The following is an 18,432-nucleotide window of genomic DNA, read 5'->3' as shown; positions in this document are numbered from 1 at the left end:
AGGGCTTCCGTTGCTTGCGCTGCGAAAACGGTGATGCCAAAAATATACATAGATATGTATGAAAGAATTATTCCGTGATGATATATCATATCACGCTGCAACTATTAGGAGCGAATAAATAATGGAAAATGTGAAACAAACAGGGAAAATTATTCATTCAATGATGCCCAAAATAACTTTTCCATGCGGACGAAGTCGCGGGCACAGCTAGTAGGTATTTTATATTTTCCGTTGTGGTTATTCGACTTTTTTTTGAATCCCAACTAATATTATAAAAGCAAACGTTTGTTTCTTTGTTGTCTCTTCACGCGTTATCTACTGAAGCAATATTCTTGAAATTTTGTGTATATATACATATAACTTGCTTTAAGGCAGGGCTTCATTTCCATGAAAATTCTATAAAAATGCCTAAGTCACTTCCGAAGATCTATTCTACATATTATATGCGCCAAAAAGTCCAGAAGCTTTTGAGTATCTTCGTTACAAACATACAAAAATACAAATATTTTCTCTTTATTATTTGTGGGGTCTAAGAACAGTCTGGAGAATGACGTCGGGTACTTTTCATAAATGCCACACACCACATTCCTGTGGTATTTGCGACTCTTCCACGCATACGAAGTCGCGGGCAACAGCTAGTTAGGTATATGACTTAAACATAGGTACCTATTTGGATTGTTTTGCAATTTTATTATACCACCTCCGTATGGTTTAACCAAAACGAATGAATTAAATAGGTACTACAATAGCGTTTATAAAGTGCCTCAATAAAATATAAACGCCAAACAACATTTACTTCGCTTATTTTATTCGATAAGTATTTAATGTTAACAAAGTAGGTACCGTGTGCCGTGTGGTTTCCGGCACCATGGAAAAAAAGAATAGGACCACTCCATCTCTTTCCCATGGATGTCGTAAAAGGCGACTAAGGGATAGGCTTACAAACTTGGGATTCGTCTTTAGGCGCTGGGCTAGCAACCTGTCACTATTTGAATCAATTCTATCATTAAGCCAAATAGCTGAACGTGACCATTCAGTCTTTTCAAGGCTGTTGGCTCTGTCTACCCCGCAAGGGATACAGACGTAACCATATGTATGTATGTATGTACAAATTAGGTAGGTACCTATTGATCTACTTAACATTACAATTTACTTGCATATAGGTAAATGTTTCAACTCTTTCATATATTTAGACACTAACATCGCACAGTTACCTACCTTATGACAAAAACTTTCTCCTGGGCATAAATTCTGTTCTGTTCGTCCGTTCTGGTGTGGGTCTTAGAGCGTGGGTAGATGCAATGGATTGCAGAAAAAGAAGGGTTCTCCAGGCGTGAAGACGATGGATCAAATATTGTCGGGCCCCGTAGCTATCTTTACTAATGTACAAAGGATAATTTGGCTGCGGCCTATGGCTCGGCGGTGAACGCCGCTACTTTCTGGGCTATTATATAGGTACTTTAAAGCCATTGACACGATAAAACAATATTAATACACTCTCATCTTCGCATGTTCACAGTTGCAATGCTCTTCCCGCTATTTAAACACTATCTACAAATAAAGAAACGTAAAAAAAACAGTATTACAATATAATACATACAAAACAATACAGCTAAGTAGGATCAACATTTTTAACATGTCTGTTACTACGCTTATTAAGTTTTTCTTTGATCGCCCCGGACGAAATCATCAAGCATTGTAAGCATTTCTGAATAATATTTTGCTTGCCACCTCTATATATTAACCAAAAGAGTGTAACTGGCTTCAAACCACTCTTGAAACAAAAACCTTTTTTCTTAACAATAATAACGGCAAGGAACGGATGGTTGGCGTTAAACACATCACAAATTGGAGCGTTCAATCTCAGCGTTACGTTGGCTGCTGTAAATAAACAAAAATACCTAATAATATCGGGACTACTTATAGATTTTTTGGTCCCCAAATAAAAAATATTTTTGGACACGTAACATTAATTTTTGAATATCGAAAGTGTAACTATAAATTTGAACTTTATATGTACAGTACAGTAGTTACCAAGAAAGATGCTAATCTTATAGGTATAAGGATGATATTTGTTTTACTGAGGATACCCTCACAGTAAGATAGGAAATGAAAAACAACATTCTTAAATAAATGTTTATATTAAACAATAAAAAGTCTAAATACACATACCTAACAGGTCTCCGTTTATGACAAAAATAAAATAAGGAAGATTATTTCTTTTAAATACGCAAATATAAAAATATATAACCACAGTTGGACACACATAATAAATATAATCCAAACATTCACAAACTATTAAGTATTAACAAAGATGAAATAAATATTTTCATTTCCATAATGTTTAGTACCTAAGCACCAAGTTAAATTACTGACTGATTCACGTTTTCACTTGAAGATCTTTTTGTAAAAAATAAATAAACTATAAATCAGATAGAGAGAGAATTTCACACTTTAATCTTACTTGACACCCGTCTAAACAACATTAAAGTAATTTTTTTATGCAATCATCTTAGGATCGAACCATCATGTTTGTAAACTTAAAATACTTAACGACGACATAAAATTTTCGATAAACTTTGAAGTAACCTTTACAACAGAATAATATAATGTATTTAATTACATTTAAGTTTTTAAGCCAAGATTGTGCTCCTATAACCATAAACAGTTCATATGAAGAAACATTTTTCTTAACAAGGTGTTGGTTAAAATCGGACTGCATGTATAAAAGAACTACAACTACGTTAGTGGTACTATTAATAATTCTGAGCTACAACTACTGGTAATAGTAATACTGACCAGTCAAACGATTTATATTGATATAATAATAGGTAGGTAATATGTATAATAGGTATACCTACACTGTTTGTATAACGGCTTCTTGTTCAATACCGGTTATAAACTCTTTGGATATAGATAAGGTTTTATTAGTACGCATAAAAGCTTAAAATGCACAAATCTTTTAACTTGAATCTGAAATAAATACCATAAAATAAATGCGACTAGTTGTATTATTTGTACACATAATAGTTTTATTTTTCAATAACATTAATTTAAAATTTGTACAGTATTATTTTTTCCCGGCGTAAGTTGCGTAGAAATAGGGAACGCTATTTTGGTCCAGTATAACGGCCAAGAAAGGTCTGTCAGCGACAAACCTTGGCACCTGTGGTTCCCCAACCATGGCCATGCACATCGCGACCACCATGGCTGAAAGACGTCCCAAAATGTATTACATACTTATCACATGATTAAACTAACCCGACATTGTTTGAGGTTAGGTACAAGGTTTGAGGAAGGTGTATTTCTAAACGATCATATAAAGTGAAATATGAACATAAAATGTCGCTGTAAATTACTTGTTTTTTGTTGACCTTTATCCTTTACATACATAAAGATATTAAATTCTAGCTAAAGGAGTCACACACATTGCATACTCTTCATTTAAGTAGTTACCTTAAATGTTCCATACATTTTTCTTACTAAGAATAATTCTTAAGATAGGTTTTACATGAATAGATTTTAAGTAAGTGGATAAATCATGTTTTCATGGTGAATTAATGAATTATTTGCTGGTGCGTATACTGTAAACGACAAATAACATGCTTGTGCATAATCACTGTGGTAATATCTTAACTTTCACGAATTACATAAATTACATTACAACGAAGTTGTTTAAATAACAATTAAGAGGATATTAATTTATTTCTTTCCACAGTACACGCCGATGAAGAGAATGGTGTGATCGGAGCCAGTGAGTAGATAGAGGAATGGTCGGTCTGCGCAGAATCGCGGCGGGGGCATCGGCATTGCGCAGCGCAACGCCATCACCATACCTGCGGGGGGACACCGGTCAGGGCCCGTACTACTTAAGTTATTCCTTACTAGAGAGTAGGTAATGCTAGGCTTGGGATCCTATTATAGATCCATTACGCTCCAACATCTGTGCAAAGAGCTAGACTTTTCGGATGAGTTTAGAAATAAAACCAATAAAGTCAATAACGAAAGGAAAGGTGCAGATTCTAGCACTAACGATTCAAGTTTACACGTCTTGTACGGGCCCATGGTGCGACCACGGGCAATAAGATTGCGCGGGAGCGGGGCGACGGCAGCGCAGGTGGAACTGCAATGGGTACTTAATACTATTTTTAAGTTCTGAGAGGTCATTAATTTATCTATGTATACCACTGACACCATTCACCCCACTCTCGATTGTTCCAAGGGAAGTTAGTTACACGGGCAAAAGATTTTTAAAAAGTGTACGACCACTTAGTTACAACACAAGTACCTAACTAATTTAAATAATAAAAATTTAATATCGTCGTTACAGATCAATATTTATATTTGCTCGTGGAACTAGCTTAAAGTTCATCGCGTTGAGTATTCGGAAGCGGGGTTGGTTGGAATCTGGCTACAAATATCATCTGTTGATCCACAAGAAGACACCATAGCGCCGGCCGGTCCACGCGGAACTGCTCAGGCGGGCTCGGCATCGAACGGCGTACGCGCACAACTCCAGCTGCGCCGCACACGTATACACTCGCAAACGATTCACAGGGACCGCTCTTATTACATTAAATTTTTACCAACCAATCGAATTTATGTATAAAAAAATAGAACAGATTGACCATTATTTTATTAGTAACTTGTTTGGACGCTTAATCGTGATCGATGGTTGACAAAACACTAATGTGAGAACGTCCAATGCAAACATTAAACAACAAGCAATTTTATGAACCATCACCATAATAAAAAGTGTGCGTGAAATTTTTTGTCATTCAGCCACATTAGAGCAAACTAGAGGGTTTCTTGGAATATGCAAAACGACGCAACCTTTCGAAAGAAGGTATGTAGTGCCCTTGAGCGTCACTTGCTTTTCTTGGCGACGGACTCACATGCCTCTAGATACCAAGAGAATATTTATTAAATTGTAAAAATACAAACTGAGTATTTTTGCATATTAACAGGCATAATTTTACTAGTATATACCTACTTAGTTGCCCATGAGATAACACGCACGTTTGCAACAAACAGGTCATCGTGTATCGGTGAAATTGGTCGATGATTCACCCAAAAAATCATACTAGTTCGTAATTATGGTACCTACATAAGAGTACATGCATGCCTATCGTTGTTTTACCAACAACTTATCGCATTTGTAGATAAAAGAAAATGCTGGTTAGCGTGTTTCATCTATCGTTTTACAAGTTATTGTGCAGATATACATATGTTCAGTGCATACGTAGAAAATAAATAATTTAGAAATGGACAGCAATAAGCACATTCCACAAATGCAAGATAAAAACCACCGTCATTAGATAATTTAATATCACTTGTTTATCATTTAAAGGTAAACTGATAAATATATATGACAGAATAATTTGTTTCAATAAATCAATATTATCTTTCAGAAACAACTTCAATGGCTTTTTCTCTTTTGCTTGAAATATCTTGATCCAAAGGTTTCTTTTTTATGTAAATTAACGCATAATTTTGGCAATACGTTTAGTCTCGTTGTCCATGTGTTTGTCAATTAAACTAATGTCTACTAAATAACTAGATATTTAACTTTGTCCTTAGTTCACAAAAGCATCAGGACATTACAGTTATAAGGAATGATTAAAAACTACAAGCCCCCGCTTAATGACACAGAAACTTAGCCATCCTTAACGAAAAAATGAAATACATCATTTACTAAACATCTGCTATATCATCATAATGAATAAAATTAATTCATGTATTGGTCAATCAGGAATTATCGTTTCATGACAGCTACTTCCTGAGTGATATTTCACTTGTCTGAATACGTTACTGAATCATTTATGACATCTGATTGAATAGAAAATAATATGCGCTTCTAGAAATTTTCCTAATATAATTTATTTCACTTTTCTCCAATTAGTTACTGAATTATTTACGACTTCTGAATTTAGTCAAATGAAATACACACTTCAGGTAAAATTATGAGAAGGTTGCTTACCCGTGGCAGCAGCGGCCTCCGCTCCTTCCTCGTTCACCTCGATGAAAGCTTTTTGTATCGCTTTGGAAACATGGATTTTTTCACCCGAATTAAGGATTTTGGTCAAACCCGAATTTTCTTCATCAAAGATCTGTTTAATTCCCAGCTGGAATGACATAAAAATCCGGTGTGATTAAATAAATAATGCTGATGTATCTTTTTTATAGATACAGGAGCAAGAAAGTCCTAATTCCAGCAATGCGGCATAAAAATGTGACCAGAAACTAAAAAGACCATGAACCATAGTTTTTTTGTAAACTGTTTCACTAAGACAGAATTGAAAAGGATATCCAAATGAGAATAACATAGTTATAGTTTAACTCTAAACAAGTATATTCAAACTTCGTTGAACGATAAAGCAGTACGAATAATAAAAAAAAATACCTTAGGTAAAAGAGATTTCAAGTCAATCTCGGTTTCAATCTTAAACTTAGGGATAGTAACTTGTACTTTGGTGCGGAACATCCTTTCTGTTTCATCCAAAATGTTGTAACCTCCTGCTAACTTTTTCAGGACTGCACTCAGGCCCTCAATCTCTTTCGGTAAAACTATTAACATACGCGCCTCATCGCCGACATACGGCATGGCCAATAACTAAAAATAAAACAAAATTCGCTCATCAACACTGAATTTTGTACACAAAATAGCGTATAAATATTAAATATTTTATTATTTTTATTTTAAGTATTTGTTGTTATAGCGGTAACGGAAATACATAATTAAAAAAAGCTTAGCATTCTTATTATCACTGTTTATGAGATACAGCCTGGAGACAGACAGAAAGCTGAGGCTTAGTAATATGGTCCCGTTTTTACCTTTTAGGTAAATAGGTAAATCCCAAATAAAACAGGGAAAGTATTTACATGTAGGTAATGCATAGCAAAAAATGTAACGGAAATCTATTAAGGATGTTAAAGAACAGGATAGTGATGACAATATGATAAAATACCTGTGCCTGTAACTCTTCACTTTCTCCATAATAAAATTGGTTCTCCTGGTACATCATAGGCACATTGACTGATGTCGCAGCATTCACATGGAAAGGTTGATCCTTTGTCATATTTGAATCAAATTGTTTCTCCCAAGTGCCCTGAAATTAAAATTTAATTTATTATGTATCTTGCTGCATTTACTCCAAAGAAGGATTTGGACAGAGATTAAAAGAATAATAAAAAGTATGTTACTATTTTACCGTAATTATGTTGTATTAAAATTTTTTATTAATTTATTTTTTATAGTAACATTTACAATTTGTAAAGTACAATAGGCGGACGGTATGCTATCATATATATGAATAATATTGCTGTGTTGAAAGTAAGAAAATTCATAAAATCCTATATTTTCTACACTTGTCTATTTAGTACCTTGAAGTAAAGTGCATTGACAAGAACCAGACGAGTGAGACCATCTAATGAGTCTGGTGATAACAGGTCCTTTATCTTATTGTTTGTCTTGTTCTCAACCTGAAAATGTTCATTTCATATATTTATGTACACACATATAATCAGAGTAGAAAATAAATAAAAAAATACAAACACAGTACAAATTTTCAGCAGACAGAGGCGAAAAAATTGCAAACTCATCAAGCAACATAATAGCAATAAAATCTCAAGAAAAAAAGTATCATAAAAAAATATATTTATAGGATTTCTTTTTCCTCTACCAACCCAACCAAATAAACTCTCTTTTTCGTTTGAAAAAATACTGACCCATGTATTTATAATCTTGGCAGATTCATCAGATTTACTGAAGTTGATCTTTTCCAACTCTGCATCAAACACGCGTACTGCATCACTCTTTATTGGTGACTGTAAGTCATATGCACCCTCCATGATATATACCTTATTGGCTACATTTAGAGTTATGCCTTTTAGTGACTTCAATTTAGATGTAACTTTAGAGAATGATTCACGAATCTAAAAAATAATAATAACTGTTTTTTATGTATGGTTCAAGAGTTTAGAACACATTTTGCAAGTGATTAATGCTTAAGCTATCATAATGGGCACAAAGCTAGACTTGTAAGAATTATAACAGATTTTTTACTATTATTATACCCATCTTTTCTTTAAACTCACTTTTCTGGAAACTATAAAAGTGGTTGTTACATTTCTCAAGTTGCAAAATAGTCAAGTGATAAACAGGCAAGTTTTCTAAAATTATTTGTAATTGTTGAATGAAATCATGAATGATGAAACAGAAATTCATGACTGTTTTGAAGGTGATTCACAATATTTCAATCACAACATTATATCTGATGCAAATCAAATTAAGAAAAAATTATATCCTACTACTATTATAAAGGCGAAAGTTTGTATGGATGTTTGTTACTCTTTCACGCAAAAACTACTGAACCGATTACCATGAAATTTGGTATGTAGGTAGCTGAAGACCCAGAATAACACATAGGCTACTTTTTATCCCAGAGTTCCCGCGGGATTGATAGGGTTTCCATGCGGACGAAGTCGCGGGCGGCCTCTAGTATGGTTATATGAAACAGTTAATCAAATTATACTGTACATACAGCTTCATCATTTGGGATGCCGAGGACAGTCAGCAGCTCCGTGTGTGCAACATCTGTGGTCCCAAGGGTCAACAGAGCCAGAACAAACTCTGCTGATAGTGGGGATGATACAACATTATTATTTTTCTCCAATTCCTGTGAAAAAAAAAGAAACATTGTTTTGAGGTTAAAACATCACTGTAATTTAAATTGTGATTGAATGTAAATATAACACAAAAAATTACTCTGATAGTAGAGTTCAATTTTTTTTTCATACCTGATCATATTAACGTCATTGGGAATGTTTATTTTTAACACAAAATCTATCAATTTTGGATGTAATTTTCAATATTATTAATGTAACTGGAGTTAAATTGTTAAACTCCAGTTACATTCAGAACAAATAAACCTTCAGGCTAGAAAATACCATAGACATTTTAACTAATCAAAAATTTTCTAACTGTTGAACTTTAAATATCTATCTTATTAAAACTCTTCAAAAAGTTGACTGACACAAATTTTTCACAAAAAATCATATAAGTAACTATAGAAGTGCAATTACTAAGTAATTATTCTTCTGAATACAGTAAAATCTCTTTATTCGCGGGGTATAGGTTCCATAAATATGCCGCGAATACAGAAACCGTGAATACAGAATGGTAATTTATATAGGTTTATGGGGATACGTTCCTAGATACTCTCCAAGGCGTAAACGATCAAGCATTTCTATTTTCACTTTAAGCAGTAACACAGATTTTTTCAATTTTTTTAGTTGACATTATTAATTGCGAAGAACAAAGAGAGCAGTAGAGATGTGTTACTCGATCACAATTTTAAGTAACGAATGTGAAAGATAAAACAATAAAATAGGCAAAGCGGCTTTTACCAAAGAACGGAACGGCAACATTTAAAAATATACTTTATTGTTTCAGAAATAAGGTTGCTTTCTTCTGTTTGTTTACATTTTCAAAAACGCCAACCGCGGTGTTTGCGGCAAATGTGACAAAGGCGGCTTAGGTCAAAGTGCTCGGCGGTACCATTTGACGGCACTTGCAAAAGATATTGCCTTAAACACCTATTGGAATTTTGTATGCAATTTTAGATCCGCGAATAAAGAAATTTTTAGCCGCGAATAAAGAAATTGGGTTGCATTTTTTTAAACCGCGAATAGTGAAAACGCGAATGACGGAAGCGCGAATAGGGAGCTTTTACTGTACTTCAACTTTAAGTTTATTGCTGGCAAAAAATAATTTTAATAACTCACATTGCAAAATTTAGCTGAAAACTTTGCGACAGCGGATGATAAAGCTTTCTGATCCATGTCGCTAGTGCAGTATATTTCTTGAGAGAAACACAATAATATAGATAGAACTGCAAAAAATAAATATTAATATGGATTAGCTCAAAAAACACGACTGACATCAATTGCTGTTCACTACAAATAAAAGAGGATTGATGACATCACTGTCCTTGTAGAGTAAGATCCCAGAGCCGTAAGACACAACTTATTTTCTAAAGAATAGATCTTTCGATTCTCAGCAGTCTTTCATGTACTTTTAATACCTGCATGTTTGTGAGACTTGCCCGGTGACACCTGCGCAGGTACCAGGCGAGAAAGGTAACTAAAAATCACAGTTACTTAACTTAAATTTATATGACTGATTTTTATATATATTTTATAGAATATTACTCTGAAGTCATATCAGAGAAGTCAGACGCTTTCCATGCGCCAGAACTTTTGTCAGACGCTTTTAAGCTCTATCAAAAAAAAATTAACTTAATTTATTTTTAAATGTCTGACTTTTATATATGTTATTCAGATACCTATTACAAAGTTGTATTAAATCAGTCAGACAGTTTGTAATGACCAAACACCCCTTAAACACAAGAATTACTCAGCCTCGAGTATGAGCGCGATAGCACAATGCGTATGCGCGTCAGAGTAAATATCTAATATTTGAAAAGTACTTACTGTTTTCAATTTCATATTTTTGCATATCTATTCAAATACGATGAAATTTATAATTAAAATAATAATTAATCATTTTTAAAATAATATAATATATTGCATATAAATAGGGGAAAATGAATTTTTTTGTAGCAATGGCCTTTCAAAAAGAATGATTTTTATTTTATTTTAAAAAATATATCTATTATAATAATTTCAATAGGAAAATAATTAATTATGATTAATCAATTGAATTATTATTTTGTCTCTTAATCATCTTCATCATCAAAATAATCATTTGAATTTTCATCATTTATTAAATCTCTATACTGTCCACTCAAGTCATCGTCCTCATCATCAGTTAGATTGTCGTTGCTGGCAGCATTTTCTGTAAAAATAAAATCATAAACAATTAAAAAATAGAATGACAAATATAATAAATTGTAAGCCAAAAGTCAAAGTACGGTACCTGGTTCATGAAGTGATTCGCTAACGAATCCGGGTAATTGGTCACCATCAAACCAATGAAAACGGTACTGGTTATTACTACGTTAGAAGTAACGTCCATCCATTATTTTCCGGAGTAAAAATAGTTGGTTGTTTTTGATTTGCATTATTCCATATGCTGGTAATGCAATTAGCTCGAAGAAATTGTTGAAATAACTCAGTTTTGCATGGTGGTAAATTGCTTGCGTCGAAATTTCTTAAATTTTTTGGGTTGAAGTCTTCGTTAATGTCAGAAGCAGTGTAATTATTTAAAAACAGCTGAAGTCGGGCAGTATTAACGTCAAGTATACCAGCAACATTATAAGTTTCGCAGATAAATTTTTGTACTTGGTTAAAAATATCTTGTTGCAAGTTTTCATCGGTAAACGATTCTGCATCTCCGAGGATCAGGACGATGACTTGAGTGGACAGTATAGAGATTTAATAAATGATGAAAATTCAAATGATTATTTTGATGATGAAGATGATTAAGAGACAATAAAATAATAATTCAATTGATTAATCATAATTAATTATTTTCCTATTGAAATTATTATAATAGATATATTTTTTAAAATAAAATAAAAATCATTCTTTTTGAAAGGCTATTGCTACAAAAAAATTCATTTTCCCCTATTTATATGCAATATATTATATTATTTTAAAAATGATCAATTATTATTTTAATTATAAATTTCATCGTATTTGAATAGATATGCAAAAATATGAAATTGAAAACAGTAAGTACTTTTCAAATATTAGATATTTACTCTGACGCGCATGCGCATTGTGCTATCGCGCTCATACTCGAGGCTGAGTAATTCTTGTGTTTAAGGGGTGTTTGGTCATTACAAACTGTCTGACTGATTTAATACAACTTTGTAATAGTTATCTGAATAACATATATAAAAGTCAGACATTTAAAAATAAATTAAGTTAATTTTTTTTTGATAGAGCTTTAAAGCATCTGACAAAAGTTCTGGCGCATGGAAAGCGTCTGACTTCTCTGATATGACTTCAGAGTAATATTCTATAAAATATATATAAAAATCAGTCATATAAATTTAAGTTAAGTAACTGTGATTTTTAGTTACCTTTCTCGCCTGGTACCTGCGCAGGTGTCACCGGGCAAGTCTCACAAACATGCAGGTATTAAAAGTACATGAAAGACTACTGAGAATCGAAAGATCTATTCTTTAGAAAATAAGTTGTGTCTTACGGCTCTGGGATCTTGGACTATTGAGGAAATAGGCAGTACATAATATACGATACAATGCGCAACGGCGGTCTGCCGGCAGCGGCGCGCCGATGACTCACAGAGTTTTTGCATTAATCAAGGTAGATTCTTTTAAAAATAGCAAATCCGCTTACCTACTAATAAGACACTCCACATCGGTTGCGAATCACGTAAACACTGAACAATATTGGTAATCGCGAAGCACGATATCTCCTGATAACAAATAAATCATTGATTACACTAGCTACAAATGGATATCAAAACGATACACACAGTGATAGGATAAGAGTAAACTTTACGTATAATTTGACGAAATAATTTGCGAGGGATGAAAATAGCATGAGTATTTGATAAGACAGCAATACAGCATACTTTAGAAGTGGAATCAAATAAAAACGTAGGAATCCATGAAGTGGAATCGTTCAATAAAAATTTACAAACTTACTTACAGAATTTATACGTTTATATCAGTGCTTGAGGGGTATTTTAGTATAATTTGTCGGACTCAAATCAAAGGTTTAAATTGTGAAAAAAATTATTTGTTTATTTGTTTACTTTTCTTTTCTTTCTTTCTTTTCTATATTATGGCTTCCACCGGACTTTCGGTGATTCTGCCAATGTCATGGTTTGAAGAGACACGAAGTTACAAAAATGGACGGTATACAATCTGAAAGGAGAAGGTTAACAAATGTACAAACACAAAAAGACAAACACAACAAGTAGGTATTGTTAGTAAAAGAGAAGACAAGTTAATGATTATAATGTGTAGTGAGTGTGTAAGGTATAAAAGTTGTGCAAAACAAGGGATATACTTAATAGGGAGATTTCGGAAGTTAAAAAAAAAAAAAAAATAAATTTGTAATGGGAACTATAGTTTTAGGTTATTTTTAGTTATGAACTTTGCAATTATATAACAGAACCGAGTGTGGACAAGAGAAAGAAATGAATTAGTGTCTAAATTTAGATGGGGAATGTTAGACGGAATTATGTTACGAAGATGGACCACAAGTTTGGGGCAGTTGAAAATTATGTGATTAAGACTACCTTCATCCAGGCCACATTCACAGATAGAAGTATCTCTAATTCGGAGTTTATGGAGGAAGACAGGGATACATACATGGCCAAGTCGCATTCGGATAATAACCGACGTTACCCACTTCTCCAAGTTTCGATGCCGGAAGAACCAAGGGACTTTGGGTAAGTTTGGTTGGATATTTCCATACCAGACACCTTTTTGCTGACGAGAATGTTGCCATTGTCTATTCCAATTAGTCATTAATTGTGGTTTAGCCAGAAGTCTAAGGTCTCGAGAGTAATGAAATTTGTGGCAGTCAGAACCTGAAGTAGAAGCTTGTTTAGCCCACATATCTACTGTTTCATTACCCTTGATTCCTGAATGGCTTGGAATCCAAGCAATAACTACGTTAATACTGGAAGACTGACATTTATATAAGGTTTCTCTTATTTTCAGGGTAATTGGAAAGTTATCCTTTGCATGGAAGGGTCGTTTCAAAATATCTTGGAGGCAGCTCAAAGAGTCTGAGAGGATAAGTGATTTGTCCAAATTGTGAGATAAAACAAATTGAACAGCTTCAAAGAGAGCAATGGATTCTCCAGTAAATATAGAGGATTGTGAAAGATATTTAAAACTTAGTAAAAGATTGAATTTAGGTATCCAAACTGCTGCACCAACATTAGAGTCCTGAGATAATTTGGAAGCATCCGTAAAAATGAGGGTCCAATCAGACCATTTCTCACAAATGATCCGGTTGAATATCCTATCAGCACCAGGAAGATTCTTGGATAGTCCTATGTTTAGAAGAACATTAGGTTGGAAGATGAGAGGGTGGAAGTCAATATCAAAGATAGGATTTTTGGAGAATTGGGCAACTGGGTGGGGAAGGTTATCTATTTTATCGAAGCTTTTAACCAAAGGGGGGTAATCTTTGTTAACCCAATAAGAAGAGGTATGACAATAGTCTGATAGAGAGTTAAGTATTTCTAATAAGGGATGTGAAAATAATTGGATTGTTTTGTAAAGAAATCTATCAGCTAAAAATTGTCTCCTTAATACAAGAGGAGGATCCAAACATTCAACCTGAAGGGCATTTGTTGGAGAAGATTTCATAGCACCGGTTATAATTCTGAGACATTTATGTTGAATTTTGTCTAATTTCGCCAAAGCTAATTTGTTGCATGGTTCTAATAAGAAGGCACCGTAGTCAAAATGGCTACGTACAAGGGCATTATAAATTAATTTTTGACTATAGGGGTGGGAGCCCCAGCGGACCCCAGAGAGAGACCTCATGACATTAACTCCCTTTTCAGCTTTTTGGACAACATGGTTTAAGTGAGTAACACCTGTTAGTTTGGAGTCTAAGGTAATTCCTAAAAATTTACAACTGTCTTTTTGAGGGATAGTTTCATTATTAATCGAAATAGTTAATAGGGGCAAAGATCTCTTCCGAGTAAAGACGACACAGTTTGATTTAAGCGGGGAGATAGATAATCCATGGTCTTCTAACCAGGTGTTGAGGTAAAAAAGAGCTGAATTTAAACGACGGCTAATGTCATCAAAGGAGTCCGAAGAAGCGAAAAGAACTATATCATCAGCATATTGAAGAATATTGCAAAAGCAATTGACAGACTGATCTAGGTCAGAAGTATATAAATTATACAATATGGGACTAAGTACAGAGCCCTGTGGAAGACCCTTCCAAACAGAGCGAGGGGGAAGAAGAGAACCCTGCAAACGGACAATTATGTGACGATCCATGAGCATATTGCACATGATATTAATCAGCCTCACTGGAATACTCAGCTTATGCAATTTTTGCCTGAGAATAGGAAGTTGAACGTTATCATATGCTGAAGTTATGTCAAGAAAAACGCCTACCACATGTTCGTTTTTAGAGAATGCCACTCTTATATGGGAGACCAGGATGCTCAGGCTGTCCAGAGTTCCCATACCTCTTCTAAAGCCAAATTGAGTATTTGGAAGTATGCCCTTTGATTCAATAAACCATTCTAATCGATTTTTGATGAGGTGTTCCATAATTTTATGTATTACCGATGAGAGGGCAATGGGTCTATAGCTGAGGGGGTCTAGAGGGTTCCTCCCTGGTTTAAGAATGGGAATAATAATTTGGTTCTTCCATGATTCTGGGACAGACCCAGACAGGAAGATATGATTTAAAATGGACAGGAGGTATAATTTGGAAGGAAGAGGAGCGTTGGTAATGAAAGAAAAGGGAATGCCGTCAATACCAGGGGAGGAATCCTTGAGACCGTCCAGAGCGGATAATAATTCTTGGAGGGAGAAGGGATCATCTAGGATGGTTGGGGAAGGACAGTTATATGAGGAGTATGGAAGTTCGTCCAAAGCAGGAGCGGTTAGAGGGGAAAGTCTATTTATAAAATCATTGAGCCAAGGTGAAGTGTCATTAGAAGAGGAGTCTTGATAAGCTGTGGCTCTTCTAAAAGATTTAATTTTCTTCCAGACACTTGAAAGAGAGGATTTGGGGGAAATGGACTCACAAAAGGACTTCCAGCCAAGGTGTTTTTTTTGGGACAATAGACGCTTAGTCTGTGCCATTGTTTTACGAACAAGTAGATAATTTGTCAAGGTGGGGTCACTATTAAAATCTTTCTCAGCTTTGTTTCTTTTCCTGATAAATTCGGAGCATTCAGAGTCCCACCATGGAGGGGAGGGAATTTTGTTGTGTGAAGCATTTTTAATTGGGATTGATTCATCTGCAGCAGAAATAACAGCAGATATGAACTCTTCATACACCTGTAAAAAGTTTAGGCTAGAGGGAGAGGGAAGGGAGGAAGTAAGAACCTTGAGGCAAGTTGAGAACTTGTCCCAGTCTGCCTTTTCGGTTTTGTATTTAAGAAGAGGAGGAAGGGGCGAAACCTTGGAAATGGATTTAATTAGTGTGGTAAGGACTGGAAAATGATCACTACCATAAGAAGTAGGTAAGACCCGCCAAAGCAATAGAGGAGCAAGTTGGGGGGATGTTAGGGTAAGGTCTGGGATACTGGCATTTTGGGACGGAGGAGACCGGCGGGTGATAGAGCCATCATTTAAAGTGCAAAGGTTTATGTTGTCAAGAAGATCAAGAAAGACAGGAAAAATTGAATCGTCAAAGGGGCAGCCCCAGAGGGTGCTACGTATGTTAAAGTCACCTAATATGATAAGGGGAGTAGGGATAGAAGATAGAATAGACTGTAGTTCCAGGACAATAGAGTGGTGAGGGTGAGGGAGGTAAACAGAAACAAAGGATATTTCTAAGGCTCTCACAGCAACAACATGGAAGGAAGAGCTGTGAGGGGGAATAGGAACTTGAGTGAAGGTGATGGATTGAGAGACTAACAAAGCGCAGCCTGCCCAACCATCATCTCTATCATCTCGAAAACAAGAGTAGTGTGGGATATGGAAGTGAGACGTGCGTTTAAGGCACGTTTCAGCAATGGCAACTATAATGGGATTGTATCTATTGATTAAGAAGACTAAATCAGGTTTCTTTTTGGATACACTCCTAGTATTCCACTGAAGAAGAACTTGGTCCATTATGTTTGGAAAGGATGGGAACGATTATTTGTTGAAGACGAGAAATGGTATTGGGCGGTAACATATCAACATCTCGTGATAAAAATTGGATAAGGGCGTCTGCTAAAATCTCAAATAGGTTATCATTTGGAGATAAAGCAGTGGAAGGGTCCTGGTGTTGGCAAGAACACGCACAACCATTGGGAAGGGAAGATTTTGGAGTTGCGGTAATTTCTCTGAGAGCCTGAATGTCATAAGACTTACCAAGCTCTGGTCTGGATTTAGGGGAAATTGTAATCGTTTTTTTGTAAGAGGAAGACAGATTGGGGGCTGAAGAGCGGGGAGGGTTTGGTGGGCGTTGTGGAGAGGAGACTGGAGATTGGGAGGAGTAGAATTGGGAGGAAGCAGGGGTATCTGCAGCAGCAACTTGTGAAAAAGAACGTTTTTGAGGAATTTTCATTGCTGCCTCAGAGTAACTAATGTTATCGTTTGCCATGATAACTTTTATTTGTTTCTGCCTAATATGTTCGGGGCAGGATGGGTCAGTAGCAAGATGGGAATTCCCGCAGAATAAACATAATAAAGGAACATCTGAGGAGCATGAATCACCTGAGTGTTGGAATTGGCCACACCTATAGCAGCGTGGTTTGGAGCGGCACTGTTTGCTGATATGACCAAATTTACAGCAGTTCCTACATTGGATTGTGGGGAGGAGGTAGACTGATACAGGGAGAGAGGTATGGAAACAAAAAACTCTTTCCGGGAGGACATGTCCACGGAAAGTAAGGACAACAGTAGTGGTTGGGAACCAGGAAACGGAGGAGTCAGGTTTCTTTGATTTGGAGTTAAGACGTCTGGCCATTACTACCTGACCACAGTTGGGCGGAACAGAAATATTATTAATTAATTCTTCAAGAGTCCAGTCCGTAGGGATATCTCTAACAACTCCCATGCGAGAGATATTGAATCTCGGGACAGACGCAGTATATTTATTATTTGGGATTAAAGGATTTTCTAAAAAAGAATTGGCAGAGTCCCTATCTGTAAATTCGATTGAAATTTTGTTCCTGCCCATGAGTTTAAGTCCCCCAGATTTGATACCCCTGACAGAATTTTGATGCAGAAATTGAGCAAATTTAAGCAGCTTAATAGATAGACCCGCAGAAGGATCGGGTTCCATCCTCGTAACATATACGATAAACGGAGCATCGTCTTCGTCGGTATATTTAATGATAGAGTCCGGTTCAAAACCCGGACGATGAAAAACAGATTGGATTGAGTCCGATGGAGGAGAAGTTTTTTTTGGTTCCGATTCTATTGCAGATTCGGCAGGTCGCTTAGAAGGGCGAGGCGTAGAGGATTTCTTCCTGGAAGAAGAACTCGTACCTCCCCAGTCTGGGGGGCCTTCTTCGTCACCCAACTCCATCACGGAGTGATGGAGTAGGTGCGAATTACAACTAAATAACTTACTTACCTTATTGTGTTCTGTATCCACAACCGAGTAAAGGATGAAATGGGAAGAGAACAAATAAGGAAAACAATAAATATCGCGATTTGACGAAAATACGTGTGTCAACCAACGAGATGACTGGCAGAATCTATTTGTTTACTTAAAATGACATGTATGAGCCGAGCTCTGTTTTGACATTGGCAAACGTCAATGTAAAGCTGTTTTTTTTAATGCAAT

General features: G+C 35.4%; 1 protein-coding gene across 4 annotated transcripts; it reads right to left on the bottom strand.

Annotated features, from left to right (window-relative positions):
* Positions 1-2,122: 2,122 nt before the first annotated feature.
* Positions 2,123-18,361, bottom strand: LOC106138715 (antichymotrypsin-2). 4 transcript variants are annotated; one of them, XM_060953999.1, is made up of 11 exons: positions 18,220-18,361; positions 12,643-12,860; positions 12,328-12,406; positions 9,787-9,893; positions 8,544-8,678; positions 7,729-7,935; positions 7,384-7,482; positions 6,969-7,109; positions 6,404-6,613; positions 5,981-6,125; positions 3,853-4,519 (listed from the first exon to the last, which is right to left on the bottom strand). In XM_060953999.1, exons 3-11 carry the CDS (start codon positions 12,347-12,349, stop codon positions 4,362-4,364), a joined length of 1,224 nt encoding a protein of 407 aa, XP_060809982.1. In that variant the 5' UTR covers positions 12,350-12,406; positions 12,643-12,860; positions 18,220-18,361; the 3' UTR covers positions 3,853-4,361. The 4 variants fall into 4 exon arrangements, with proteins under 4 accessions (XP_060809974.1, XP_060809979.1, XP_060809971.1 ...); XM_060953991.1 differs by lacking the exons at positions 3,853-4,519; positions 12,643-12,860; positions 18,220-18,361 and adding exons at positions 2,123-3,210; positions 12,493-12,549; XM_060953996.1 differs by lacking the exons at positions 3,853-4,519; positions 12,643-12,860; positions 18,220-18,361 and adding exons at positions 3,068-3,836; positions 12,493-12,549.
* Positions 18,362-18,432: the final 71 nt, after the last annotated feature.

The sequence above is a fragment of the Amyelois transitella genome, chromosome 4 (assembly GCF_032362555.1).
Source record: "Amyelois transitella isolate CPQ chromosome 4, ilAmyTran1.1, whole genome shotgun sequence".
NCBI lineage: Eukaryota > Metazoa > Arthropoda > Insecta > Lepidoptera > Pyralidae > Amyelois > Amyelois transitella.
The sequence above is the reverse complement of the archived record's forward strand: the minus strand, read 5'-3'. Positions and strand labels throughout refer to the sequence as shown.

Bases quoted from the DNA above. Each gene is read 5' to 3' on its own strand.
- LOC106138715 (XM_060953988.1), bottom strand. From the start codon at position 12,534: ATGCTATTTTCATCCCTCGCAAATTATTTCGTCAAATTATAC. The intron at 7,936-8,543 runs GTATGTACAGTA...ATTATTTTTTAG, and splicing joins GCATCCCAAATGATGAAGCT to ATTCGTGAATCATTCTCTAA. The intron at 6,614-6,968 runs GTATTTTATCAT...TTTTATTTTTAG, and splicing joins GTGAAGAGTTACAGGCACAG to TTATTGGCCATGCCGTATGT.